The following is a 27,917-nucleotide window of genomic DNA, read 5'->3' as shown; positions in this document are numbered from 1 at the left end:
TTCTAAGGGGACGGGGCAAGTGCCGGTAGCTCCTCCTCTGTTGAAAGCGCGTCGGCCTGTGACTGGTAGGAGCCGGCTGTGAGCAGGGAGGGATGCAGTTTGGCAGCCGCAGAGGTGGTTGAAGCGAGAGAGCGCTGGGGAGGAGCGGGCGTAGAACTGACTGGAGGCCGGAGCAGTGCCGGGGGGTAGGGGTGGTGGGGAGTCTTGGCTGGGACTGGGAGATGTCACGGGAGGGGTTCGATTACAGGGTGGGGCCTTCCCCTTTCTCCTGGAGCGGGGAGTGGCCATAGCTTCCCCTGTAATAGGGATGGTTGGTTGAGCCAATTGCTGGGGGTGGGGAGGAAGGAAAAATGGGGTGCCTCGTGTTGGAAAATGAAGATTTATTTGCGAGCTCTCCTCGACCCTGATTTCTCAGGAGGTCAGGTTCTTTGCGTGTCCAATGTGATTTTGTGCGTGTGTGTGTGAGTGTGAGAGAGAGATAAAAGAAAGGAACTGTTGTGAGACCCTAGTTGCAATATTGTTGTACGATCTACACTTGAGCAAGGTTTTTGGGAGGGCACTCACTGTCTCCGTCTAAAGGGGCTCGGCTGTATTCATCTCTATATTCAGACGCTGTTTTTATCTGGCTTGTGCATTTTAGTAGAGAGAAATTTGTCTCTTGGTGTCTGAACTTGGCTATATTTGCAAGTAATTTGGCCAAGGCCCTTTTACAAATCATTTTACAACAGTATATGGAGATTGGCTGTATTAGTCTATTGCAATAAAAGCAATAAAGAGTCTTGGCATCTTCAAAAACTAACACATTTATTATACTATAAATATTTGTGTTTACGTTCTTAGTCTTCATCTTATTTAGGTAAAAAAGTAGTCTTCTCAATTCAAGCCTTACTCCTGGTGACAAAATGACCACATATATGTACATCACTTAGCCAAAATATGGAAGTGGTTTGTTGTTTCCTTCTGGGATGTTTTTTTTAAAATTTCCCAATCTGGTTTGCAAACTGGATTTTCTGATTATGCTTATTTTTTTCTGAGCCAAGGTCAGCCAAAATCAGCTAGGTGTTGGCTAGACACTTTAGGTGGGGGAATATTTAGATGGGAATTCTGGGCACCTTACAGTTTGCCTGTGTTACACTGTTGTTTTACAAGCTGCACTGGTTTCTAGTTGCTTTCTGGGTGCAATTCAAGGTACTGGTTACATGGCACAGGACCAGGTTATTTGAAGGACTGCCTCTCTCTGAGGGAACCTAACTGTCCCACCAGGTTAGATATGTGGACGTTGTAGGTCCCTTCCCTCAAGTGCTGTCATCTGGTGGGACCTTGCAGGCATGCCTTCTCTGTAGCCACTCTGACTCTTTGGAATAGGCTCCCACTGAGGTCCGCACCCCCCCCCCCACCATCTTTTCAGCCTTCCAGAAAGCCACGAAGACCAGGCTATTCCCCAAAGCACTGGGCTAGGTTGGGGATTAGCCAATGAGTATGGAGCCAATGAGTATGGAGCCAATGAGTATGGGTTATCATGGCGCCATGGTAGGAAGGGTATGAAGTGTTTTTATCTTGTTATAATGATTTTTTGTGAGCCACCTAGCTTTATCGTATAAGAAAGGTGATCACATGTCTCAAATACATTTTAATTCCACATGATATTCTATTACAGATCTCAGGAGGGCCATCCTTGAGCAAAAAATTTAACTGCAAAATATTTAAATGGAAGCAAGCTGAGTTAAATTTATTATGAAAGTTAATCCTATTTTCAGTGAGTTAAATAGAGACCAGGTTTCTTATCACACTACATATTTTAATCTGTTTAAGGTCACAATGCAAATATATCCATATTACATCAAATGGCAGTTCTGTGAATTGCCACTGTCTGGTGGCAATTATTATTTGCATCTTTTATTTGCAGTTCCCTCTGATAGCTCCTTTTACTATTTGCTTTCCCACAACCATCAAAGTAGATAAACATCCCAGAGAGTACTCCATGTATGTAGAAGAGTAAGCTGCAGTCTACAAAAATGTGGAGTACGATGAATGTGTTGTTCTTTAACAAGTATCTATAAAACAGTAAAAATATTTGGAAGGCAGTTCAGGAATAAAACAGCTCCTTGCAAAACAGAGTTATGTATATGCATGCATTTTGTGCTGTCAGCCCATTAGTTATATAAACAGAACACTTAGATGGATTGTGTTGTTTCTTCTAATTTTCGAGGCTCCGCGCTAGAGCATTCATTTCTGGGCAGCCTTTGTTTTGGGGAGGTATTTTTATTAGATATTAAAGAAGGTATATAAACAACCATAAAAGGAGACAAGAAGAAGGGATAAGGAAGTAAACTATAGATGAATGAACAAAAGATTTTAAAAATTCATGGAGGTTATAGCTTTCCAGTGTATTGTTAATTAAATATAAATAACTGCATATATTACTTTAAAAGACTAAAAATCACTATTAAGCTCTAAGCTAATAATGAATATCAAGAACTGAAATAACACAGTACAAATCACCAAGTAAAATTTTGCTTTGGCCATGCCTTTAGGTAATGGAATAAAACTAGCTTTGATTTTCTTTATGTTGTCTTACAAATCCTGTGGTTTCCATATAAGGAGATAGCATTTTGAGAATTTCAGCTATTTTAAGAATATTCTAGAGCTTGGGGCTAATTCTGCTGTTTTCATTGTTTCCAGATGTCTACCTTGATGAGGCCCAATAATATTTCGGACCTGAAGAGTTTCCCTTGTCCCATTCCGGTAAAATGCAAAGAATATCCACTTGTTTGTGTTTAGAATTATTCAGGTTCATTTGGATGTTTTGATGTATTCCTGTTCCGTGTTACTTAAAAAAAAGTTATAGTTGAGCTTTGGGAAAAAAATCTGGAATATATTTGCTGCTGATTCTTTCTATTCTTAGAGATGAGTTCTCCAGAGAATACTAAAATTGGAAGGACGTTTATGACACATAGAAACAGAAATCCTAACCAAAACTGTTTCCCTCCCTCCCTCCCTCCCTCCCTCCCTACACACACACACACACATACACACGACTATTAAGTTACATGTCCAGGAACAGACCACCCCCCACCCCACCAGAAGGCATTGTTAGTATTCCTGGACTACCACAACACTGAATATCCCTTAGTCTAGCCAACAAAACATTGAACCTAGTTTAAACATCAAGAGAGGAGGAAGACTTGTGGTATTATCATATTATAATTTGTCTAGGAAGAGATTGTAAGTAAAAGGCAGTCTATAAATACAGTAAATATAGGCTTCAGCTTGGTTATATTCTTAAATCATTCCTAATATTCTATCTAGGTTTGGGGTTGTTTTAGCCAATAAACAGTTTCCTATAACCTTCAAGGTAGCCATGCTTCAGAAAACTCTCTTCAAATCTTTATTTTGTTGTTTTTCTTTGAGTGGCACATACTCAGTCTAGCTTTGTGTGTCTCATTTATCAGACATATTTGTTATCCTTTCCAGCTGCTTCCTGTCTGGTTTTAAGTGTGTCCAGAACTGAATGTACTATTCCAGCAGAGATTTTCCCAGTGCAATGTAAAGTGGGAGAAGCAATTTCTGTGTCATACTTGCGTAATACCTAACCATTACAGTGTACTGTGGCTTTAAATGTGTTTTGACAGCATTGAGGCTATAAACCTCAGGCTATTCAGTATGATTAATAACTGAATTATTATCAACATACACCATCTTTTAGATTACACAGCACCTTACTTATAACTTCTATTAATTTCATAACTGCAGAAATCCTGCGCAGCAGAGCTGGCTGGGGAATTCTGGGGGTTGAAGTCCAGACATCTTAAAATTGCCAAGGTTGAGAAACACTGTGGTAGAGTAACAGAGATAGTGGCTTGGAGGTGGATGGCAGAGGCCTAATTTTTCTCTGTTCAACAGTTGTTTCTGGAATACCTATACTTTTTGGAGCAAGTACAGGTATCCCTAGGGCTATCTTGCAATATACTATGTAGGATGGGAATTCTCAGAGTTGTAGTCTAAATCTGGAGGCCAGTGGATTGGAAAAAGCTGGTATACATGCCATTTCTTTAATAATAATCAAATAGAGTGGCTGAGGTAAGTGCATTAGGTCTCTGACTAGCTATAAGAAATGATAGCTGACTGTCAGTCCCAGACAGAAATTGTCTATTAAGACAACAATATTAAGATAACAATATTCTTAATGCTTACCAGGTGCCAGTTTTGGGGGAGCGGTTTGTTTGTTTTTACTACACAGTTTGTTGACTTACGTATCTGTGGCTTCTGGCCTATATCCATACATGTGTGTATGTTTTGTTTCCAAATGCTGTATTTGTATATTTTTGTTTTAAGTGTTGGTTTGTTTCTATGTTATGCTGTTGGGTTTGATACCATCTGTACCTGGAGGTTATAGGCAATCGAAAACAGGCTAATAAACAATCTGGCTTTTGGAGATTAGTTTATAATAATCAAGTCTCTTTTCTATACACTGAAAAATTGCACTGATTTGCTCTCCTCTGCATCTACCATCTGTTGAAACACAATAGTATATGTGGGAGGAAATTTCTGGTGGGCATTATCTGTGAAGCTAGTTTAGAATGTCATGCCTAGGAATAAGTTGTTGTGAGATAGATGTATCTCAACACCAGTAGTTTTCTCTAAGCATTTAGGAAGGATTATATATGAGGAAGAATGATCTATAAAGTATATTTGTTAAGAAAAATGGATGAATGTTCCCTTGTTGGAGAGGAGGTTAGAATGTGTAACAAGTCCCAGCACACTGATGAATAATTTGTGAGAACTCTTAAGAACAGAAAACACAATACCTATGTATGTATGTAATATGCTTTTTCTGGAAAAAGTTAAGCAAGAGGACATATCTCAGAGTTTTAGATTAAATAGGAAAGGTTAATGCTGAAATGTAAGAGCTTTATGCAAGGAATGGAGGAAAATTGTATAAACTTTAATGTTTGAACTACCTTGCTGAAAAGATTGATACCTATCTAGTTTAGGAATTATTTTTGAAACATTCTTCCACTATGTGAAAATGGAGGGCAATAATAGTAGTAGTAGTAATAGTAATAATAATAATAATACATTATATACCTCCTGACTCCCAGTGGCTCTGGGTGGTTTACAATTGTTAAAAACATTTAAGAACAGAAATCAATACAAAAACTGAAAAAAAAACCCAGCACAAGACAGAACAATGATGGCAAAGTATACAGACCTAGAGGATTATTATAAACTAATCTCCAAAAGAAGAAAGGGGCATCGATCATCCTCATCAAAGGTCTGGACAAAGAGCCAGGTCTTCAAGGCTCGTCGGAATAGCAGTATGGTGGGAGCCGTTTGAGTTTCAGGGGGAGCCTCATTCCAGAGGCCAGGCGCTGCTACAGAGGAGGCACGCTTCCGGGGTCCTGACAGATGGCATTGTTTAATAGATGCAACCCGGAGCGCGCCAACCCTGCTGGATAGAACCGACTGGGCAAATACTATGGGGGACAGGCGGTTCCTCAGGTAACCGTACCCTATGCCTTGTAGGGCTTTATAGGTGGCAACCAGCACCTTGAATCACATTTGGAAGTAGAAGTCTTTGTGTTAATAGAATAGGAATGTATAGGACATGTTATGCTGTAGCATTAAAATCTCAATAATGCATAATACAGGTAGTATAGGTAGTCCTCAGCTTACAATCATTCATTTAGTGACCATTCAAAGTTACAACAGTGCTGAAAAAAATGACTTATGATAAATTCTCGCACTTACAGCCATTGCAGCATCCCCACGGTCACATGATAAAAATTCGGACGCTTGGCAACTGGCATGCATTTACGATGGTTGCAGCATCCCGGGGTCAGGTGATTGCCATTTGCGACTTTCCCAGCTGGCTTCTGACAAGCAAACTCAATGGGGAACCATGTGATTTGCTTAACAACTGTTGCAAATAAGGTTGTAAAATTGGGTGCAGTCACGTGATACCTCGCTTAACGATTGCACTGCTTAACAATGAATTTTCCAGTCCCTAATGTGGTTGTAAGTGGAGGACTATCTGTATACATTTTGACAATGCATATTTGATAGATATGGAGCAGTTCAAAGATCAAGTGTTGGGATGTAGGCGTTAATTTAAAATATTCTGGCTCTCTTCTGGAGTTATTGAACTCTTTAAGTATGAAAATTTTAGTCCCAAATTGTTGCTGCTGCTCCCATAGAAGCATGGCATAACTAATATAAATTGTGTTGTCACTGAATATGGCTAGCAAAATTAGAGAGATGTCTACCCCTGAGGAACATATAATATGAGATAGGCAAAGAAGAAATGAACAGGGAGGGAGCAGAAACTTTGTTGTGAGTCTACTGATATGTGCGTATGTGGTAATTCTGCAACAACAATCAAGGCATAATGTTTTGTATAGATTAATAAATAATAGATTGTCATTTGTTATGTGTCCTCTTATAGGCCACAGGGGGCTCAGGGAGAACTAACTGGGAGAACTAAATAGAGGCTTTTTTGTTTACTTTCAGTCACAAAGTAATCCTTCATCAAGTTCATTTATGAATGAAATGTGTTGCCAGGCTCCACCAGCCTTCTATTCAGTGAAACCCACCCAGCATAAACCAGGTATCTGCTCTGAATATTAAACCGCTATGCTGAGATCTATTTCTAGGTGCACTCTTGCCATTAAAGTAGTCAATAGGATTAAATTAGTGTGGGGTCCTTGGTGCTCTCTGAGCTTAGTTGTTTGCCTGCAGACGTTTCGTCACCCAGCTGGGTAACATCATCAGTGCTAGTGAGTGTGGGCTTTGCTCCCTGTTTACAGACAGTCCCTTGCCCTGCCAGTGTTGCTGTGGGTGTGGTTTTCTCCTTGGTAATTCCTTGATTAGGATATTGTTTTCTGTTTGATTGTTGGTCTGGTGTTAAACTCTGCTTAACATAGCCAAAAAAACTTATAAAAAAGCTTGGACATCTCACAGAGGGGAACAAATATTCTATCAATTCCCCACTACAGTGCCTCCAAAAATCAAAGCCCTAAAAATAGAAGATGAAATTATGGTTTCATTCGATGTCACAGCACTCTTTACATAGATCCGGAACTAGCAAAAGAATCCATGGCAGCAGTACTACACAACACACCTAGCCCAGCCAAATATATTAAGATCAAAATATCCAGAATCCTGGTCCTCATCATCCTCTGCCTCACTACCTACTTTCAGTTTGATGGACAAATATACCAACAAATCAGAGGAACGCCCATGGGATCACCACTCTCAGGTCTCATAGCAGAGACTGTAATGCAGCATCTAGAAACTATGGCACTCCCACACATGCAACCAAAAGTATGGTACGTAGATGACATCATCATCATAAAAAAGGAACAACTAGAAAAGACACGTGGAACAATCAAAACGTCTTCAAAGGAATAAAATTCACAAGGGAAGAAGAAAACAACACACTACCCTTCCTGGATATCCTCATCAGCAGAGTAAACAATGGCAAATTAGAAATGCAAATCTATCAAAAAAAGAACCCACACTGACCATTCAACCGACTACAGCACAACCAGCACAAACTATGAAAAGGATAACACCAAAAACAACTCAGAAATAACCAACAGACTATTACAACCACACAGCATCATCGTAGCACACAAACCAACTAAAGCCCTCCAGAACATCTTAACTAAACCAAAAGACCCAGTTGCCTAAGAAGAAAAAAGTCATCTACAACATACAGTTTAAGGACTGTAACAGCCACTAGGTAGGACAGACAGGCAGAAGACTAGCAGAGCACATCCATGAACACCAACTAACAGTCAGAAGACAAGACCGCCCAGAGTCCCTCTTTTGGGGGAGATGGGTAGTAGCAAAATCTGAATAGTAAATAAATAAATAAATACGCGATGAAAATTTCTTAATCTCACAACACATGGACAGACTCAACCATACTTTCAACTGGGAAGCTGTGAACATCTTAGACCAAGCTAAATCCAAAAATGCTAGGGAATTCCTAGAAGCTTGGCATTCAGACAAATCAGCCATCAATAGACACATAGAGGTAAATCACATTTACACACCATTCAAAAGAGACAATAAAAAAGTTAAGGGAACAAAAAGGCCAGAACACATCCTCTCCAGCAATCCACACCCAGATAAACAGGGATTAACACCAGATAAACAGTCAAGCAGAACACAATACCATAAAATGTAACACTGATGATGTTACCTAGTCGGGCAACAAAACATCTGCAAGCTAACAACCAAGCTCGGAGAGCACCAAGGACTCCACAGTTCACCTCTGAGCTACATATATTCTCTTCTATTGGATTAAATTAGTATTAGTATTATCTATGATTTCCTGCCAGCATATGAATGAATGACATCCTTTGCCCTGACAAGTACTGTATATTCATTTCAAGGCTATAAAGTAATGACAGTGAAATCTCAATTTAGTGAACCAATTAGTAGGAGGGAGTGTCTGTTATTACTGATTGTCTGTTAAATTGAAGAGTTCCTGCAGATGATTGTTGCAATTGATTTAAAACATCATAAAGCAATGGGAATTTCATCAAGGTCTGCTAAATCAAGGTTTAATTCTTGATTTATGCAGTTCTTTCCTTTTCAATAAGCATTCACCAAATTAGCAGGGCATATGATGTAGCAAATGATGGACAAGCAAGAATGGCTATGCTTGGCAGGATTGAGGGACACAGAAGAAAATGGTGACAATGGATAAGATAGGTGAATGTGATCAAGAGCAGTGGAATGTTGGAAGCTGTTGCAGACAGGTCAAAGTGGTGAGCAGTTGTCCAAAGGGTAGCCAAATGTTAGCCCCAGTGTGGTAGCACTTAACTAATTAACCAAGCAAAAAAAATTATATTTCCAAGTTCATATTATGATTCATCCCATTTGCTTCAGTAGTGTTTTCTTCCTTTTTCTTCCTATTTTTGAGATCAACTCCTCTAAAATAGATGAACATTACAGCTTTAACCATAATGAATTTACAAAAGTCGATGCTAGAGACTGTGGAAACTTATTCTATAAAAGTCTTTGTTTCTGATGGAATAGACTGATATAATTATGCTTAAAAGTACTTTACTCAGGGGTATAAATATAGTGAAGACAGGAGAAATAAGGCTTTTCTTTGCCATCCACACCTTGCCCAATGCTTTCAAGAATACCGTTTGCACGAAGTGGACTGCAAAAGTCCAGATGACCAGTAGATGGCAGCAATCAAAAGATTCTTACCCTTTTCTACAAACTAGTTGTCAAGGTCTGCTAAATCAAAGCTTCACTCTGTATGGTTCTGTCTTTTTCAGTAAGCATTAGCTAAATCAGTGGGGCATATAATGCAGCAAACTATAGAGTAGCAAAAATGACTGTACTTGGTAAGATTGAGGGATGCAGAAGAAGGGGAAGATGGTGGGCAAGATGAATGAACATGTTCAGTATCAGTGGAATGTTGGAAGCATTATGGATTGCTGCTGGGGACAGGTCAAAGTGGTGGACAATTGTCCATACAGCTGCCAAGGGTCAGCCCCAATGCAGCCCAGGTGAGGCTCTATTAACGCCCTTGAGTTTTCTTAGAAATTTTGTGAAAATGAATACAGAACTGCTCCTAGGCCCATTTAATACCCTTTTTAAGCAAACCTACTACAAGAGAAGTTAGGAGGGAGGGTGCTAGAACAATTACATGGTGGTAGAACAATTGATTGCCATCTTACATATTGAAAAACTGGCAAGGTCCTTCTGGTTCATTCTAGCAGATAAAGTATCTTAGGAAAGTAAGGTCATACAAGGATATGTCTTGCATTTCTGATTACAAACCACAGGCAGAATAAATAGCAAAAGTAACACTTCTATGCCTTGTCTGAGCACAACTTGGACGTGGCAATGAGTCAAGTTTTTTTTTTTGTGGCGTGAAAGAAAGCTCTTAACCTTTGATGTGTCAGACAGGGGAAAAACTGATTGAAATAGTTTCTATGCTGGCTTGTCCAGTACAGATACTGTAGAGAAGAAATATATTTCTTGGACCAAGATTGTTCAGAGCCTTTAAGTTAATTTCCTGAGTGGGACAAACTCTTAACTTGACATGGGGGTGGGGTTATTTCACTTTTTAATTGGCTTAATAAAAAGAAATTCTTTAATAATGCATTTAATAAAAGTTTCTTTCTTTTCTGCAAACAAAACCTCAAAAGACTAGTACACCTCTGCAGCTCAGTAAGCTTTCTAATCATAAGTTCAGCAGTCATTCAACAAATACTACATTTATCTTTTAGAAATAAAAATATCCATGAACTGTAAAACTAGGTTTACATTTTGTACCAAACCATGGCTTATTTTAATTTGGTTTGCTGACTAAACTACAGTTGCCTAGATCAGCAGAACACAGTATGCCCAAACCAACCAAATAATGTACAGCATGTTGAGTCACTCATAGTCTGTCTTCTAGTTTCTGATGAATTTGTTCACATGCTGATTTTTGTTCTGCATTTGATAAAATAAATAAATAAAGAGGTGATACTTAGTCCCTCCTATTTGTCTACAAAGACATGAAGATAAAAGAATGTCAGTACTTGTAGAGATGATGGAAAATAATAGGTATGATAGAAGCTTTTTGTGCTTATATGAAGGAGAGATAATTCTCTAAGAGCTTTATGGTATTCTTGTGAGCAGGAATTAATGATATTAATTCATTAAAGCTTTAATCATAAATCAAAAAGTATTTTGAATTATCACTGTAAACTACTAGATTGCAGAACCGATTGCTGTCTTGCTTCAAAAATACCCTGGTGAAGCAAAGAATTACCGTGCACAGGCTAAAATCTGACTGTTCCAGCTTCATTCTTATTTTCAATAAAACTTAACTGTCTTGATATAACAAAACCTCAACTCTTATCAGACCTGTTGGGTCCGAAGAATGAAACAGAAAAACTGAAGTGCTCTCAACTTAAGATATTTTTATAAAATATAAAACATAAAAAGCCGCAAGTATAATAAGCTGATTTTTCTTCTAATCTAAAGCGTAAGTTTTAGTTTTCTGTAGTATACACATACTATACAATGGTTATATGTACATACACATAGTTTGCAATGGTTAAAACTGAAACAGAAGTATGGTAGAAGTTCTGCACCACTGCCAGTTTTTTCTCTGCATTGAAGAGCTCAGAAATGTTGACCTTGTTGAAGTAGGGTAGAGTTTACCCTTTGTCAGTTTCAGAAAGCATCATGTCGAGGCATTAAAATCTGTTTCTGAATTCATAAGGAGCATGTGAATAACTAGAGCCTGTGTAAAGATGGAGTTAATGAAGGAAAGTCATTTAAGAATGTTGAAAGGAAAGAAGAATGTCCATGAAATGCAACATTTGGGGGAGGAGACATAGTCTTCCCTTCCAATTTTTAAAAAAATATCATTATCACAGTGAAAAATACAAAATATAACAACAGCCACAGAATGCTCGAATGACACTTCTAAATAGGGATGTGCAGAGTGAATTATTTTGGGGCTGAACCACATCCCAACACCATGAACGACTCCCTATTCCAGGACATTTGCTTCTGGAAGATTGCTGAAACAGCTGGATCAGCACAGTTCAGAAGTAAATGTTCTGCTGAAGTTCTATCTCCAAAATGGTCATGGCTACAAAGGAGGAAATACAAAATCACCCAGTATCTCTACAAAAAAAGGAGAGACTAAGCAAAAGCTATCTACATCATAAAAGTCATGTAATAAATTTGTCACCAAATGAACTACTGGGTTCTCTCCATAACAACACAAATGTTAAAAAATGCATTTGAATGTACATTCAAATAATGGACTGCTGGAATGCTGTTTCAAGTACAAAACATCTCAGAACAGTGTGAAATAATACAACATTACAAATATTAGGTCTGCACAAAGCTTGGAAGGATTCTTTCCTTTTGACAGTGCTTCAAGCAGAGCATTCTTTTGAAGCTGTTTCGTGAAGCAGTACAAGCATCTCCTGCTTCAATTGAGTGTTCTTTGTGGGTTTCCTCTGGCACTTAAGTGAGTTCCTGTAATTGCTATAGGAGACCCCAGAAGTGACAGGAAGCACATTGATGTGAATAGTTATGCTCCTTTGGTGGAAAGCACCTCAACATGGTGGAATGTGGCCACCTCACTCTTATACTTAATATAGGAAAATTATTTGGGACTCCAATATTGAATTCAGTATTAGATTTAATGCATTTCAGAATGTGGGAATGAATAAAGACAAAGACAAATAGTGAATAACATAGGATTTTATCTGCAAGAGCCAGTGATAGGATATGGGTAATTAAATGTGCAAACATCTGGGAGCTCTTAAATGAAAACCAAGCTGTCAAACAATTGAACAAGGAACATTCATTGGAGAAGAATCAAGGACTGATCAAAACAAAACAAAACCACTGAGATGCTTTGAAGAGTCCATTTAACCTTTCTGCTGCTCAGCATGGCCTTACCTGACCCTTCTTCACCAGCGTAACACATGAGAATTTGGATCTGATGTGCCATCATTATTACCAGCCCACTTCTCTTGCGTGGTTGGTAAATTTAATTAAATCAAGTAAGCAATTGAAATTAAAGCCATACAGTTAATCGAATTAAAGATTTTCAGATGAGAGTTACAAATGTTTGTGATTAAAAGGGCCAGTACAAAAGGAAGAAGGTGTAATGATACCACAAACCAAAATGTCATAAATGCAGTGAAAAAATTCTGTGTGCAGATCAGCTGAAGACCAATATACAAAAGGTACAGGAAATTTAAAATGATAATGGTTGCAAAATGTAACCAAGCCAAACAGTTTATAGGAATAATAAATTAAAACCAGAACATTTTGAGAAACGGTCCTTTTAGTGATACCCAGGTACCACTGTAGCGATTCATTCAAGTTGAATTCAGTATCTTTAAGATGAAGACAGGTCTTCGGAGTAGAAAAATCCATTCAAATGGACACGCAGCAAAAATTACATTGCACTATGAGGATGAAAGTCGCTCAATATGCTGTTAACTTAAAAGGTTTAGAATCAGGTAAAAAAATCCCCAGACACTTTTCCTGCTATCCTTTTGTGCTTTTATGAGACTTCTTTTTTTCCTGTATAAAGTAGTATTTCTGCCAAATGGATTTTTGCATTCTAAATCATCTTTTTTAGTGTCCTGCTGATGGTTCACGCTGTAACTCACACAGTCTCTTTAGCTCCACTGCCTGGAGTTGATACAACTTGGTACAAAGCCATCTTGCTTCCCCCGGGCTTTCTTGGGTATTATTTTGCAGTGTCTGGACAAGATGGTCCTGTTCTTGGCTTTAACAATTGAAGTGGTGAAAAACAATAGTTAAGAAACTATTCCAAATGGTGTGTCATATAGGAATTCCATGTTTTTGGAACTGATGCCCTTTGGTGGTTCTACCAAAGCTTTAATGTAACTATAATGCAGAAATACATTGTTTCTTATTGTTACTTTTTCCTGTGCGAAGTATACCTTGAAAATAGTATTCCTTAGATATAACCCAAAGTATTACCTTTTTGTTAGTTGTTTACACTGGCAGTGAAAATAAATCCTAGACTGAAAAAGAGAACGTCAGAGATTTAAGCGTACGAAGTCATACTACTTCCTCTGATACTTGCAAAAGCAAAACAGTGACCTGCTGTACCTTTTCTGCTGTACAGAGATAATCAACAGCCAGCCTCTTCCCATATCAGACAATGGCAAAAGGAAAAAGAAAAAGAGGACAAGAGCTACAGATCATTTCCCTGGAAGATTTGAAGGTTGGATTTATAATTGCCTGGATTTTGTATGGGTTTCATTTTGGTCTTGGATTTGTTTGCTTGTCCTTAATCCTCTGTGGTAGCCTCAGTTTAGGAACACCGTAAGAGTGTTGCAATTTAATTTGTGGTGGAAATCTGTTTTGGCTGAAACAGTGTTTCTCAACCTCAGAAGTATGGATTTCAACTCCCAGAATTCCCCATGCTGTCTGGGGAATTCTGAGAATTGAAGTCCACACATCTTAAAGTTGCTGAGGTTGAGAAACACTGATCTAAAAGCTTACATTTTTTTACTCGTTGTGCATTATCCTTGTTTGACTTTGCTGCAGAAGATCAAAATACAGGTAGTCCTTGGTTAACAACTGCCCTGTTTAGTGACCATTTGAAGTTATGACAGCATTGAAAAAGTAACTTTGCAACTGGTCCTTGAACTTACAGCTGTTGCAGTGTCCCAACAGTCACATGATTGCCATTCAGGCGCTTTACAACTGGCACACATTTATGACTGTTGAAGCATTCCATGGTCACGTGATTGTCATTTGTGAGCTTCACAACCAGCTTCTAACAAGCAGAGTCAATGGAGAAGCCGCAGTTAAATTGCAAGTTGCAGTTCTGTCTCGCTTAACAATCACGGGTGATTCATTTAATGACCGTGGTTGAACTGACATAAATCCGTTGTGGTCACGTGATGTCTTGCTTAAGGACCTTGTCACTTAGTGACAGATTTTCCAGTCCCAGTTGTGGTCGTTAAGTGAGAACTACCTGTTGAAATTCACATTGCATTATTTCATATTTTATTGGTATTATTCCAAGATAATTGAAAAGAAACAACCATTAGTAATTAATGTTTACAAGATAAAATAGAGAGGATCACAACCTTTCTGAAGTGACATTTTGCACACGAAAAAATGGATAACTTGTCTTTAATTTCTTCATGAACTTCTGTTTATTAGCAAAAATGTTTTTGTTTTATTGTCAAGACTAAGTTTACTGAATTGCCCACTGTTAATTTCTTCTATATATTGGGTTATTACAGTTGGTCGCACATTATTATTATTATTATTATTATTATTTTGGCAGATTTGTATAAGCTCACAGCAGAGATGCTTGGTGAGGGTTCCTATGCCAAGGTGCAGGGAGCAGTTAGCCTGCAGACTGGAAAGGAATATGCGGTTAAGGTGAATAAAGCACCACAATTTTCCTTTTGATTATTTAAGAGCATTAATGCTTGAAAATGTGATTTCCCCTGTGAGAACCTACAAGAAGCTAATTATTAACTACACTAATAACTGCCCCTAATAGATTTTTTTCTTCAACTTATTAAAAAGTTAAAAGATGGCACCACCATCATTCAAAGAGATGCAAAATATGGTACTCAGATGCAAAATATGGTACTCAGCATCCTGCAAATAGATTCTGCTCATGCAACAAGAATTTCCCTCACTCTTGTACCCAATACTTCATGAAGGCCTTTGGAATCTTACCTGGAGGGTGTAGGGTTGGGTGAATATGCAGCATGGTGCAAGAAGTGACCTTGATGTGCCAGTAAAGCCCAGTCTTGGCAGACAGACTGACAGAATTGGATATAATGCAATAATCATTTTGCAGGAAGCTTTTCATTAAAAAAAACCCTTTCCTTTTTTGTAACAGATAATTGAAAAAAATGCAGGACACAGTCGAAGTCTGGTATTTCGAGAAGTGGAAACATTGTATCAGTGTCAGGGCAATAAGTAAGTATCTATTACAGCATTTAATAAAACCTCTGATCATGTTAAAAATTCCACAAGGTAAGATCTACAGGAACCATTTATTCTTGGTATATGTACAGGAACCAAAGCTAAAATAACATCACTGGGCAAATTATGTTCATAGAGCACGTGGGTGGACTAGGGTGGAGATGGCTGCTTGTACCAAAATTCTTCAAGTCCTCTCAGCTCCCTATTTATTTAATAATGCATGCTTGGGAATGGGGGAGGGAGGCAAGACAAGTGAATTATTTTCCATATTTATGAAAGAGACTGATTAATTTTAGAACTGTATTCATACTGATGATTCTCGGATTAGACCAGTGTGATTATTTTATTGTTTATTTGGAAACATCAAAATATTTGAACATCTCCAAATAACTTTTTTGGAATACTTGTGCTTTTTGATGTACTAAGAAAATTAGACTTAGCGTGATCATCTGTCTCTCTTTTTAAGGAACATTTTGGAATTAATAGAGTTTTTTGAAGATAATGTAAGGTACTACCTTGTATTTGAAAAACTGCGAGGAGGTAAGTATGCATTCCCCGTCCCCGTCCCCCCTCCCACCCCCATAATTTTGTAATGAAATTGACCCTGCATTAGTTTAATAATTCAAACCTTTCACAGAAACATGCAGTTTTACCTTATACTGCATAACTATGAACATAATTCATAGCCTATTTTAAAGATTGTTGTTGTACTCATGTATGAAGCTGAAATATTATCCAGTTAATATTGGGGTGGTTCTTAAAAGAAGAATTGAAGCCACTCAGAAGAATTACATTAAAGTGCTGAAGATCCTTTAGTTGAGGATTGGTCATAGATATAAAAAATAGGTTAAGAACCAGTTTATATGTCCCCCTTGCAGTGACAAAGAATCATAGACAATTTCACAGTAAAAAATCCCAAATTTGCTACATCTACATAGGATAACTTGTTCAAAATCAGTTTCTGAGGGGGTTCAAAAAATGTGAACACTCTTGATTAAACTTTTGGCCTTTCATTTGTGATTAAAATAGTAATCCTATATAAACAACTTCAAAGTGAATGTCATAGAATTTGTTTCTGAAGAAAACAGACCAGTCTGCATGTTCAACCACCTGTTGAACTATGAGGTGGGTTGTCTGTTAAAGCAATTTTTCTTCAATAATTACCTTTGCTGCTATTTTTTGTTGAGATAGGAACCTGGGCTATTCAATTGTCATTAATATGTCTGTTCTTGTTACAGAGTTTGGTGTCTTCAGATGTTTTGCCTAAATGTACTGCTGCCTTTTTTTAAAAGCGTCCACCTGCCCCCTTTTCTCTATAGGTTCTATCCTGACCCATATACAGAAGCAAAAACACTTCAATGAGAGAGAGGCCAGCCGGGTGGTGAGGGACATTGCCTGTGCACTGGATTTCTTGCACACAAAAGGTAAAAATACACATCATTCCTTTTCCAAGCTTATTAACTATCAACCCGTCCCACCCGGTCAGGCAGAGAGGGCATGCTACGGACCCTGTCCCTGAGAGACTGTTGATTGGCAGGGCCCAGGAGGAGGGCCTTCTTTGCCGTGGCCCCTGCCCTTTGGAATAAGTTACCCCCAGAGATGAGACAGGTCCCCGCTCTCCCGACCTTCTGAAAGGTGGTTAAGACTTGGTTGTGCCATCTTGCTTGGGGCGGGAGGGGGGATAGTCAATCATGGGGGTGGTTGGCACCTTGATGGGGCCAATGATGACACCCTTATTCACAATCTTGGATTGTATATTTTATCTCTTGTATTTTATATTTATGTATTTATATTTATACGGGGTGAGCTCCCGTTGCTAGTCCCAGCTCCTGCCAACCTAGCAGTTCGAAAACATGCAAATGTGAGTAGATTAATAGGTACTGCTTCAGCGGGCAGGTAACGGCGTTCCGTGTAGTCATGCTGGCCACATGACCACGGAAGTGTCTACGGACAAACGCCCCCTAGAGTCGGACACGACTGGACTTAATGTCAAGGGAAACCTTTACCTTTACCTATTTATATTTATAGTGTATTTATTTTAATGATATTTTAATCTTTGATTTTTAACTGTATGTAAACCGCCCAGAGTCGTAATACAAGATGGGCGGGGAAGAAATATGATAGACAGATAAGTAAGTAAGTAAGTAATCAGCTTTCAGGCCAGGCATGATCTGCTTGTATGTTTAAAAAGCCAGCATGAAATTAGGTGTACTTCTATGTTGAAGTACATAGGAAGTAACATAAACAGCATTAGGGTTTTGACACTGTGGTTGCTGGCTTTGAGGTACAGTGGCTATGAACATAGTCCCTCTTGAGTTACGGCACAGGCATGATGATTCAATATAAGTGACACTTATAACAGTCCAAGGGGATTCGGAGAAGATAAATAATACTCATACTACTAACTATGTGCTTGAAGGTGGCCCACATACCTTATAAACAGATAAGTTGTACTATGCGAAGGAGGCTGGGCAGCAGAACAAACATCTGGGTTATGAAGTAGTGTGGGTCGATTTTTAAAAAAATACAGAATTGGGTATCCAGTTTATAATAAGATTGTTGATTTTTTAAGTTTCCAGTTTCCAATCCACTGTTACAAACAGTCTTGAGACAAGATAACTGGGATTTAAATACAAGTGCTGATTATACACATTTTGTTTTAGAATGGTAGCAGTAGTGCCACGCTATTCATTAATATCAAAAATGTAAGGCCAACGTAATGAGCATAGGTAAAGGCAGCAAGGATGATTGGGGAATGAGAAATCAGGTCTAATAAAGAGAGACTGAATGAAATGAGAATTGATTGAATGAATTGAGAAGAGAAGATTGTGGTAGTGTTTTTCAAATAGCTGAAAGACTGTCACCCAGAAAGTCAAGACCTGTTCTCTCTAGTGCCAGCCTACAGGATATGGAACAATGGATTTAAGGTACAGGAAGACAGAAATCCAGCTGAATATTAGAAACAAACTTCATAAGGATATGAGCAGTTTGCAAATTGATCCAGTTATAAATGGAGGCAATGGATGTTACGGAGATCACTGGCGAAGAAGGAGGGGGCCCTTTCCAGGGGGAAAAACGCACGCACAGGATAGAAAATCTTGGGCTCCCAGCCAAGAAAATCAGAAAGGAACTGCCATAGAGTTCTGGAGTTTTTCCCTTAGAGCTTGCTAGTTCTGTTCAGTTTTGGCAAGATTCTGTCAATAGGGTGGTACAGTAAAGACTAGAGTTTTATTCCTGACTCAGTGGTGTTCATTTGCCTTATTCCTGACAATGGGTTCTCTTCCGCTAGATGTGTTTAAGTGCAAGCTAGACAGCCATCTGTTGGGGAGTCTTTAATAGCATAGATGGGCATTTCTAATGATATTCATCTATATAATGTAAGCTTGCTTTATTTGCTCACCACTTCACCTTAACAGTGACACTTAATGGTACTGGTGATAAATTCAAAATGTAAAAAAATGTTTTAAGTAAAATGCTTGGCTTTAAATCCACAGATTCTTCCTGTGTAGTCTGTGGCCAGTAACAAAAAACCCTCTATATTTTTTTAAAATTTGGAATGAGCAAAAAGCACCCCCCCCCAGTAATATTCTCATGAAGAGGTCAACGCAGTTATAGGGACACCAAAATTACAACGTAATTACAAGGTATTTTGAAGCTGGCCTGTCCTCTAGTATCACATTTTTCTCTTACCAATGTACTGAGGTCTGTTGGGGAAACACCAGTGTACTAGGCCTACGTAGATCAGCCCCAGTCTGCCTATATGAGATCCTTTGTCCCTAAATTAATCAGCGTGCCTTACTTGATCAGCTACTTTGCTTCACTAACACAGGCTGCTAGGTGTGTGCAGAAGCTACTGTCACAGTTGGACAATATAGTGCCATCACCCCATTGTCTCCTGGTGAGAAACAGGGCACCCTTTTGTTTCCCAGCTCCTTTCTGGAAGAGTGCTTTGGTCAAAATCCTGAAAAAGGGAACTGCCTTTTTGAAGATTGGCACATCCTTACATATTTCCAGTTCCCTTGGAAACTTAAATGCATGAGCTTTCTTGTCACAGATGTGAACATTCAACATGTGGGTGGAAGAGCGAGGCAAGCATTGACTTCAGAGGTTAATGCCATCACTCCTCAGGACGCTTTAGTTCTTAATTCTTAATTCTGGTTTCGCTTGTGAAGGGAGCCACTGACTGCAGGTATCCACGTATCGACGAACCTGAAGAGTTTCTAAAGGCAACCTGTTTTGTTGTTTGCTCTTTTAAAAAGTACCAGCGTCACAAGTATACACACGTCTCTTATCAAGGGCTATAAAAAAATTTAGTCCATTAAGCAGTATATTTCATTTTTTGTGTTAGAAATGCTTCTTAAATGCCTGGATTGTGCTACATAATTTGCAGGAGATCAAGATTCCATGTGAAGAGCTAAAGCTCCCTTTTAAAAATATTATTTCTAAGGCCATTATTATAATGCATATTATTTCTTCTGTACAACTATTTGGAAAATATCCAGGCATATTTCACAAAGTTTGGGTGTAACCTTAAGATATGGCTCTGCCACCGGGCTTCGGGCAAGGAGAAGAATAGTCATGCTAGTGCCTTGAAGTGCCCCTCCTGTACAATGACTGAATGAGACCACAGCCATCTGGATTTTATTGTATTTGGTAGCTCTGTGATGTTGTTTTGTAGTGTGTTTTATATTGAAATTTTATTATATATTTATTGTTTTATATTGTAAACCGCCCAGAGTCCCTCCACAGGGTCGGAGGAGATGGGCGGTGACAAATTTGATAGATAAATAAATAAATAAAATAAATATGATTTAAGTGGAATTAGTGGCTAGGGCAAACGCCAAGAAGCAAATCTTTTCTCTATGTTTGATATAGCTGTCTTGGACTTGACTCATTGTTTTTTTGTGTGTGTGTCTTACTTCTTAGGTATTGCACATCGAGATCTAAAACCTGAAAATATACTCTGTGAATCTCCCAATAAGGTGCCTCAACACTTTGTAATTCCACCTGTTTGGTTGTCTTTAGGCTTAATTTATTATCTCAGTGATTTGACTTATATGTGTTTTTCCTTCTTCCTCCATTTCAGGTCTCACCTGTAAGAATTTGTGACTTTGATCTTGGAAGTGGGGTAAAACTCAACAGTGCATGTACTCCAATCACTACTCCTGAATTGACTACTCCGGTATGTAGGTTCCTGTATTTTGAAGAGTTAGCTATGATGTGAGAACGCAGGGCACCTTATCAACATATTGTGCTCCGGAGTTGCTCAGATGTGCAACCTAGCCCTGCTGGAGTTTAGTTGAATTGCAAAAGGTGAAACCTCAAGCATGTCAATTTTGCATGCTCAAGACACTTTGTATCTTGCTAATTGTTTGTTTGTTTAGGATTGCAGATGATTACTCAGAGTAAATAGCAAGTTTGCAAATATTTGTTCTAATGGTAAACTATCAGCCGTCATCCATTCTTGTAGCTGCATTTCTCAAGGTTGGGACTTATAAGAAAACAGTTCCCAATAAGATCATGGAGATCTTGACATTAGTCCTAGTGTGGAGTATCATTCAGTGTCAAACACACAGTTTTTGGAAATGGTTTCTTTTTTATGCTTTCTTGCTACAGCAGTATTTTCATAGCAGGTAGAGTGAATATTCTTAGTATAATAAGATTTCACTACATTTTTAGAAAATACTGATTTTAAGAAACAGACTATTTGCTTGCTCTGAAAGGCATATCTTTACTGGTGCTAAATATTGGTGCTATCACAATGTCTTTATTGGTGCTAAATATTATGCAGATTCATGTGGTATGCAGGACACTCAAGGGTAAAATCCAGAAAGGCCCTGCAGAGCTTGTAATCTAAGATCTGATGCAAGAGGCCCTGAATGGATGATAGGGAGATTGAAGAAGTAAATGTGGTGTGAGCTGGATAAGCATTCAGTTACACTTACTTCAATGTCAGGAAAAAGTTGTTCCAAAAGATTCCTTGAATGGATATAAAGTCTGACAGAAAAATGAATTGTTGTGGGCAATTCCATCCAGTAAGGGGCAGCATAAGAGAATGAGTGGAGTCACACAAGGAAGCAGGAAACTTGAAGACTGTTGAAAATGGTACTGTGGAAGAGCAGAATGACATATACATCAAGTCACTGTGAGCGTACACAAGAGAGTGCAAATAAATAAGAAAAAATAAGTGGACTGGTTCATTTTCCTAGATCTTGTTTATCCTCTTGTGACCAACAAAAATGCATCTTTAATTCTGTATAATAGGACTGATTGCACAGTCCTTTTGCAATATATTTCACAGATTTTAACACGGAAACCACTCATGTGATTCGTAACAGTTAACCACTAACAGCTTCATACTAACACACCAAACTCCAAGATTATGGCTTACACACACTAAGGATAAACTCTCCTGAATTTTCTTAAAATCAGGTAAACAGGTAGTCTACAGAATGGCACATGGATAAAATAAAACCATTTTCCAGGCTAGATAATCAAATTATTAGAAAATTAGGAGGAGAGAAAGTGAGCAGTTATTTTCAAAAACAAAATATAACATAGCCAATCAAGTTTATTAGGTACCTTAATCTCTGAATAATTCCTTGCCAAGAAGATTGGAGGGGTTGGGATTTTGCTTTTACTTGTTTTATTTCTTGTCATTGTTTAGACCAGTGTTTCCCAACCTCAGCAACTTTAAGACGTATGGATTCCAACTCTGGGAGTTGAAGTCCACAGATCTTAAAGTTGCTGAGGTTGAAAAACACTGGTTTAGACTGTTGCCGCACCAGGGGAAGGAATCCTGGGCATAAGGATCCTGGAAATGTAGTTTATAAGTTTCTCCAGAAGCCCTTCTAACTGATGATGCAACATTAAACATTAAGGGTGCAGAAGAGATGAAACTTTGGGGATGGCGCATGAATCCCAGTAAGAAACAGTACTAGAATAGGTCACTTCATATTGAACAAGACATTTCAAAGAATTTTAAACTATATGTTTAAAAGAGTCTCATGTATTGCCTGGCCCAACCCATCCTAGAGCTTGACTTGCAGAGGCTTTGGATAATCATGGGTTTATTTGCATTTAATAAAAATCTGCAAAGTTAATCTTGTCAGCAAGCCAACTGTTTGTAACTATCCAAAAAACGTTTTAAAATGTGTGTATGTTCAAGTACTCTATACTGAGAGATCTACAAATTAACATTCTCAATTACATTTTTGCTTCTTCATAACTCTTGCTGTTGCCCAGCAACTGTACCATAGTTTATTGCCAGGATTGTGGGAGGCAGACCAGCAATCTTATGCTTATTTCCATAAAGTGTGAAATGTTGCCCTCACTTAAAAAAAGTCTTGGCTTCAAAAATGTTCAGTTTGTATTGCGTTACAAATATGAATTAGATTTACGCTGCAGCGTGCCTGGTTTGGAAATCTCTTATCTGCTAGGTTTAGACTGAATGAGTTGCATAGGCTAAATTTCCAGAGAGATAAACTGCCTTGTATCTATGAGAAAAAGATGGACAATAGCCATAATATCTAAAATAGAACTGAGTATATTCACCCCTCCTTCCTTCCATCCTCCTGGACTTCTTTAGCATCTGCCAGTATCTGGCTACTATACAGACACTGATTTAAAAGTAAGAGCAGCAGGATTTCCTGCATTGGGTTTAATACTCTGCCAGCTTTGTGTGGAAAAGATAGTTACTCCAAATAGCTATGAGATGTTTTATTCATATAATTTGTAGTAGTAACATTGGCTTTACCAATGCGTATTGCACGCAGGGTTTTTTGGTGGATCCACCTTTCCAAAAAGAGTTCTGCGTTAGCTGTACAGGTAGTCCGCCCTTACCAACCACAATTGGGACTGACAACTCTGTTGCTATGTGCTGCGGTCACTAAGCAAAAAATCATGTGACCACATCAGGCTTATGACATCATTTTCCATTCAGTCGTTAAGTGAATCACTGTGGTTGTTAAGTGAGACATCGTGTGACCGCAACATGCAATTTCACCTCTGCATTCTCCATTAACTCTGCTTGTCAGAAGCCAGTTGTAAAGCATGTGAATGGTGATCATGTGACCGTGGGACACTGTGACAGTCGTAAATGCAAGGATTGGTCACAAAGGTGGTTTTTTTTTTTTACACCGTCGTAACTTTGAACAGTTGCTAAACGAGGCAGTCAGTAAGCAAGGACTACCTGTATTGTGAATGCTTCCTTTCTGCAACCCTTCTGATATGAGTTCTGTATCTTGCTAGTGTGGATCTGCAGAGTACATGGCGCCTGAGGTAGTGGAGGTCTTTACAGAAGAAGCCACATTCTATGACAAGCGATGCGATCTGTGGAGCCTGGGTGTGATTTTGTATATCATGCTAAGTGGCTACCCTCCCTTTGTGGGTAACTGTGGTACAGACTGTGGCTGGGACAGGGGAGAAATCTGCAAAGTTTGTCAGGTAATCAGTATACTTTCGACCAGATGTGTAATACTGTGTGACAGGTCTGATTGAGTTTCTTTAAAAATATCCAGATATCCTCTGAGACATCTATGATTAGAAGAGTGAGGGCAATGTAAGCTATTTTCACAACTGTACTAAATTTGAATGCATAAGCTCATAATGAATGTGAAGGTTTCATATTCAGACCATGTTCTCCAGTCTTGTGTTCTCAAGATGTACTAGAACTGTAAGTCCTAGGATTCCCAGACAGTTTGGCCTCTGTTGCATGTAGAGGAGAATAATTTTTTTTTTAACTGTAGCCCATTTTAAAAAATATATATATATATTCTAAGAAACAATGAAGTGCAGTTTCCCTTAAAACCTAAGGAGTTTAAGTGCAAAGATATGGCAAGAGTATTTCCAAAATTTCATCGGCATAATGTGGGGAGAAGAGAGCTGTAGAGGTTTTAAGTAAGTAAGACCATTTTGTGAACTGGAAGAAATTTAAATTTAAATTCTGAACTCTCAGCTTCTGAAGTAAACCAATATACCTTTTTTCCCCTAGAGTAAGCTTTTTGAGAGTATCCAGGAAGGCAAGTATGAGTTTCCTGACAAGGATTGGTCTTGCATCTCCAGTGAAGCCAAGGATCTCATCTCAAAGCTTCTGGTTCGTGATGCCAAACTGAGGCTTGGGGCTGCTCAGGTTCTAGAACATCCATGGGTACAAGGTGTAAGTGGTGCCCTGTATTTCTACACACCGTCAGTGCACATGAACTGGGTCTTACAAAATAATGTAATTGGAAAACAGCCCTCACCAAAGCCATATTTGTGGTGGGGAAAAGGATCCATCTTGGCTAGAAATCTCTGTGATTCTAGCCAAGTAAAACACACAGATCTGGAGCTGGTTTCCTATATCTACAAGTATTCTTTATTACTGAGTGCTTAAAGCTAACCTTTTCCCTTGAGCAGCAAAAGGTTGTTTCTACTGAATGTTTGGTACAAGAAGAATCAATTTCTATTAATATAAATATGTTGTTGTGTAATGAACATTGCTTTGAACATTATAATTGCCAATATCTAGCCAGCTTACATCTGGCTGTTGAAATGTGACTTACTCAGAAAAGTTTTCCAAGTAGTAAACCGTGAAGATTAAGTATCCTTTGATTAGTGAAGATTTTCTCCAGGGATGCTTCACTTACACTGCACCATTCTGTCACTTTCAGCATGCTTCTGAGAGAGGATTGCCTACACCTCAGGTTCTTCAAAGGTAAGCTTTTCTGGAAGTCTGTCATAATGAGTTGAAAAAGTGATTAGAGCAGTGTTTCTCAACCTTAGCAACTTTAAGGCGTGTGGACTTCAAGTCCCAGAATTCCCCAGCCAGCCATACTGGTTGGGGAATTCTGAGAGTTGAAATCCACTCGTCTTAAAGTTGCCAAGGTTGAGAAACACTGGATTAGAAGATGGATCCATTGCAATCAGAGGCATTTTGGGAGAAAGAGGGCTGCATTAACTGGTAAAAGTTTCCCAGAAAACAATGTTTCTCGTGCCTGAAGAGCTATTAACTGTTCCCATCACTTCTTGTTTGGAAATGAATCACAGAGCTAACTTGGTTATAAGAAAGGTAATGAAGAGACAACTTGTGCCTTTCTGATGGGCTTCACAATTAGATTTTTAGTTTCTCTGGTATAAATGAATTTTCTCAACTTTCCTGCAGGAACAGCAGCACAAAAGACTTGACCCTTTTCGCCGCTGAAGCTATTGCTCTGAACCGCCAGCTCTCCCAGCACGAGAATCAACTCAGTGAAGAGCAGGAGAGTCTCACACAGGCCATATGCTCCATGAAGCTTTCTCCTCCCTCTAAATCCCGCCTTGCCAAGCGCAGAGCCATGTCTCAGGCTACCAAATCGAGTGACTTCCAGCCAGCTCCTCAGGCAGTTCTTTAATGTGCATTTTATGTTTGTTAGTTCAAGGTCAGCTTTGGTTATGATTGTTATGAAGTACTCATCAGCATATTAGTGGCTTCTTTACAACAAAAGACTAGAACAAACCTTGTAGGGGAGTGATGTAAAGGACAGTCTCTTTGGAAATGCTTTTTTCAAAATTGATAAATGCACTGAATTCTGTGAAGTTCTTAGATGAAACTGCTGCTCTGTTGCAATATAGCAAATCCCTTAGGCAACATTTGCACAACGTCCTCCAAAACCAGAGGATACATTTCTGTCACCAAGCCTTGTGACTAGTAGAAGTAGAGCTGTGAATTTAAAGCGTCTTGAAGGAGCTTTTGGTACTTTTACAACTCCAAGTCCCTACTCTCAGTCACAAAAATATTATGATGGGTTTCCTTTAAAGAAGCTTCATTGTTCTGCATTTTTAGCTTTCTTTGTCAATTAATAGTTTGAGTTAAACCTCAAAGTACATGAATAATAATTCCTCTTTATTGTTTGGGTTTCTTCTTATGTTACCCTTTGTAACATTACAAGGATGTCTATTTAAGAATGAAAGTTACGTAATCTGGAGTTTCCTTCCTTTCATCTGAAAGAGTGCAGTACATGAAAGTGCAATGATAGTAGGAAGCGCTGCATTTGTTTGGAAACTGTCTACAATAAAAAGAAGTGATGACGGATCTTCTAGCTGAAGAGCTGGCAAGGCATGGACTCCTTGCTATACTTTGGCAGAGAATGAAGTGTGAACTTCCATATCAATCTGTTTAAAGCAAGGAATTAATGCATTTAAAAAATACTTCCTTGATGTGTTCCCACACCGTACGCATGGAACCAAGAATGGGGTTTGGTGCCAGTCCATCATCCTTGGTCTTTTGAATCATCATTCAAATCATTACTCTGCATCTGCTGTTGGAGACCACCACTGTATTCAGTTAAATGTAATTAGTGCTCACGTTCAGCTTGAGAATAGAGGAAGTGGTTGGCGCACATGGACCATGTGTCCTTTTCTAAGACTTTGTAATTCCTCAGCTGGGCTCTGGTCACCTTGAATACTTGAGAAAAGGAGTCAGAGGAGCACTTAATTGATAACTGTGAAATATTTAACTATGTGCCATTTTGATCAATTTTCCTATCTCTGTACGAAAGAAGATAGATCGACAGAGCTGGATAAACCAGCATAAGGTTGTCTTAGGCTTGGAGTGGTTCTTGCTGTTGTGACATATATTCCATAGTCTACCTTATGTAAGGACAATAAAGGTGAAAGAGGAAAGAGGAATTTTAATAGCCAGATAAACATTTTCTCATCAGTTGCAAATAATTGCTCATCTGCTGTGTTAGGCCTCTCATACACACATTCAGACAGACACACACACACATACAAATTGAGCAGTCTTACATCTTGAACCTTGAAGGACCTACTACAGTGTAGTTTTGGGTGGCAAGACAAGTTAGAGGCACAAAGTCAGGTTTTTATTTTAAAATAGAGCATACTATTGTGGTTTAAGTTCTCTTGAAATGGTGTGATCACCCATGATTACAATAGACATTTTAAACTTACATTTAGGGATTGAACAACTTTACAAATCCTTGGAAAGCTATTCATCTCATGGAAATTCATTAAAAAAAACAAAAAACAAGATGAAAATTTAGGCCAGTGCATTATATGAAGCAGGAATTATTTAATTTTTGAAGATCAGCATTAACACTGAAGGAGTAGGAAGTAAGATAAATCCAATAACTTTAGAAGGATATAAATTGAGGTGGTCCAAACTTTGCCTGTCAAACAGCTTCACATTTTGCCTTTAAATACAGTTTATATATTCTATACACTTTTAATTTAGTGAATACTGATGATATAATATGTAGAATGGGTGCTATGCTTAAGGTTTTTAATGTATTGTACATTTAATAACATTGGTTTTTAAGTACTGTTAAATTACTGTTACATTTGTAATGTACTCTCTGGTGAACTGTAAACGCATTGGATAAACTCAGGAAATAATATCTCCATATGACATATTAATACAGTGTAATGCAAATTAAATTTGTCTGATTTCTAAA

At 38.5% G+C, this 27,917-nt stretch overlaps 1 protein-coding gene across 3 annotated transcripts; it reads left to right on the top strand.

Moving 5' to 3' along the window:
• Nucleotides 1-27,917, top strand: MKNK1 (MAPK interacting serine/threonine kinase 1). 3 transcript variants are annotated; one of them, XM_063297879.1, is made up of 14 exons: nucleotides 1-65; nucleotides 2,683-2,745; nucleotides 6,511-6,607; nucleotides 13,655-13,753; nucleotides 14,831-14,928; nucleotides 15,401-15,480; nucleotides 15,953-16,026; nucleotides 16,806-16,910; nucleotides 20,413-20,468; nucleotides 20,573-20,668; nucleotides 23,737-23,931; nucleotides 24,479-24,643; nucleotides 25,137-25,180; nucleotides 25,628-27,917. In XM_063297879.1, exons 2-14 carry the CDS (start codon nucleotides 2,683-2,685, stop codon nucleotides 25,854-25,856), a joined length of 1,401 nt encoding a protein of 466 aa, XP_063153949.1. In that variant the 5' UTR covers nucleotides 1-65; the 3' UTR covers nucleotides 25,857-27,917. The 3 variants fall into 3 exon arrangements, with proteins under 3 accessions (XP_063153949.1, XP_063153948.1, XP_063153950.1); XM_063297878.1 differs by having other exon boundaries at nucleotides 3-114; XM_063297880.1 differs by lacking the exons at nucleotides 1-65; nucleotides 6,511-6,607.

This window comes from Candoia aspera, chromosome 3 (genome assembly GCF_035149785.1).
Source record: "Candoia aspera isolate rCanAsp1 chromosome 3, rCanAsp1.hap2, whole genome shotgun sequence".
Taxonomy (NCBI): Eukaryota; Metazoa; Chordata; class Lepidosauria; order Squamata; family Boidae; genus Candoia; species Candoia aspera.
This window is presented reverse-complemented; position numbering and strand designations above follow the sequence as displayed.

Bases quoted from the DNA above. Each gene is read 5' to 3' on its own strand.
- MKNK1 (XM_063297879.1), top strand. From the start codon at position 2,683: ATGTCTACCTTGATGAGGCCCAATAATATTTCGGACCTGAAGAGTTTC. The intron at 16,911-20,412 runs GTAAAAATACAC...CTTACTTCTTAG, and splicing joins GGATTTCTTGCACACAAAAG to GTATTGCACATCGAGATCTA. The intron at 20,669-23,736 runs GTATGTAGGTTC...GTATCTTGCTAG, and splicing joins CTCCTGAATTGACTACTCCG to TGTGGATCTGCAGAGTACAT.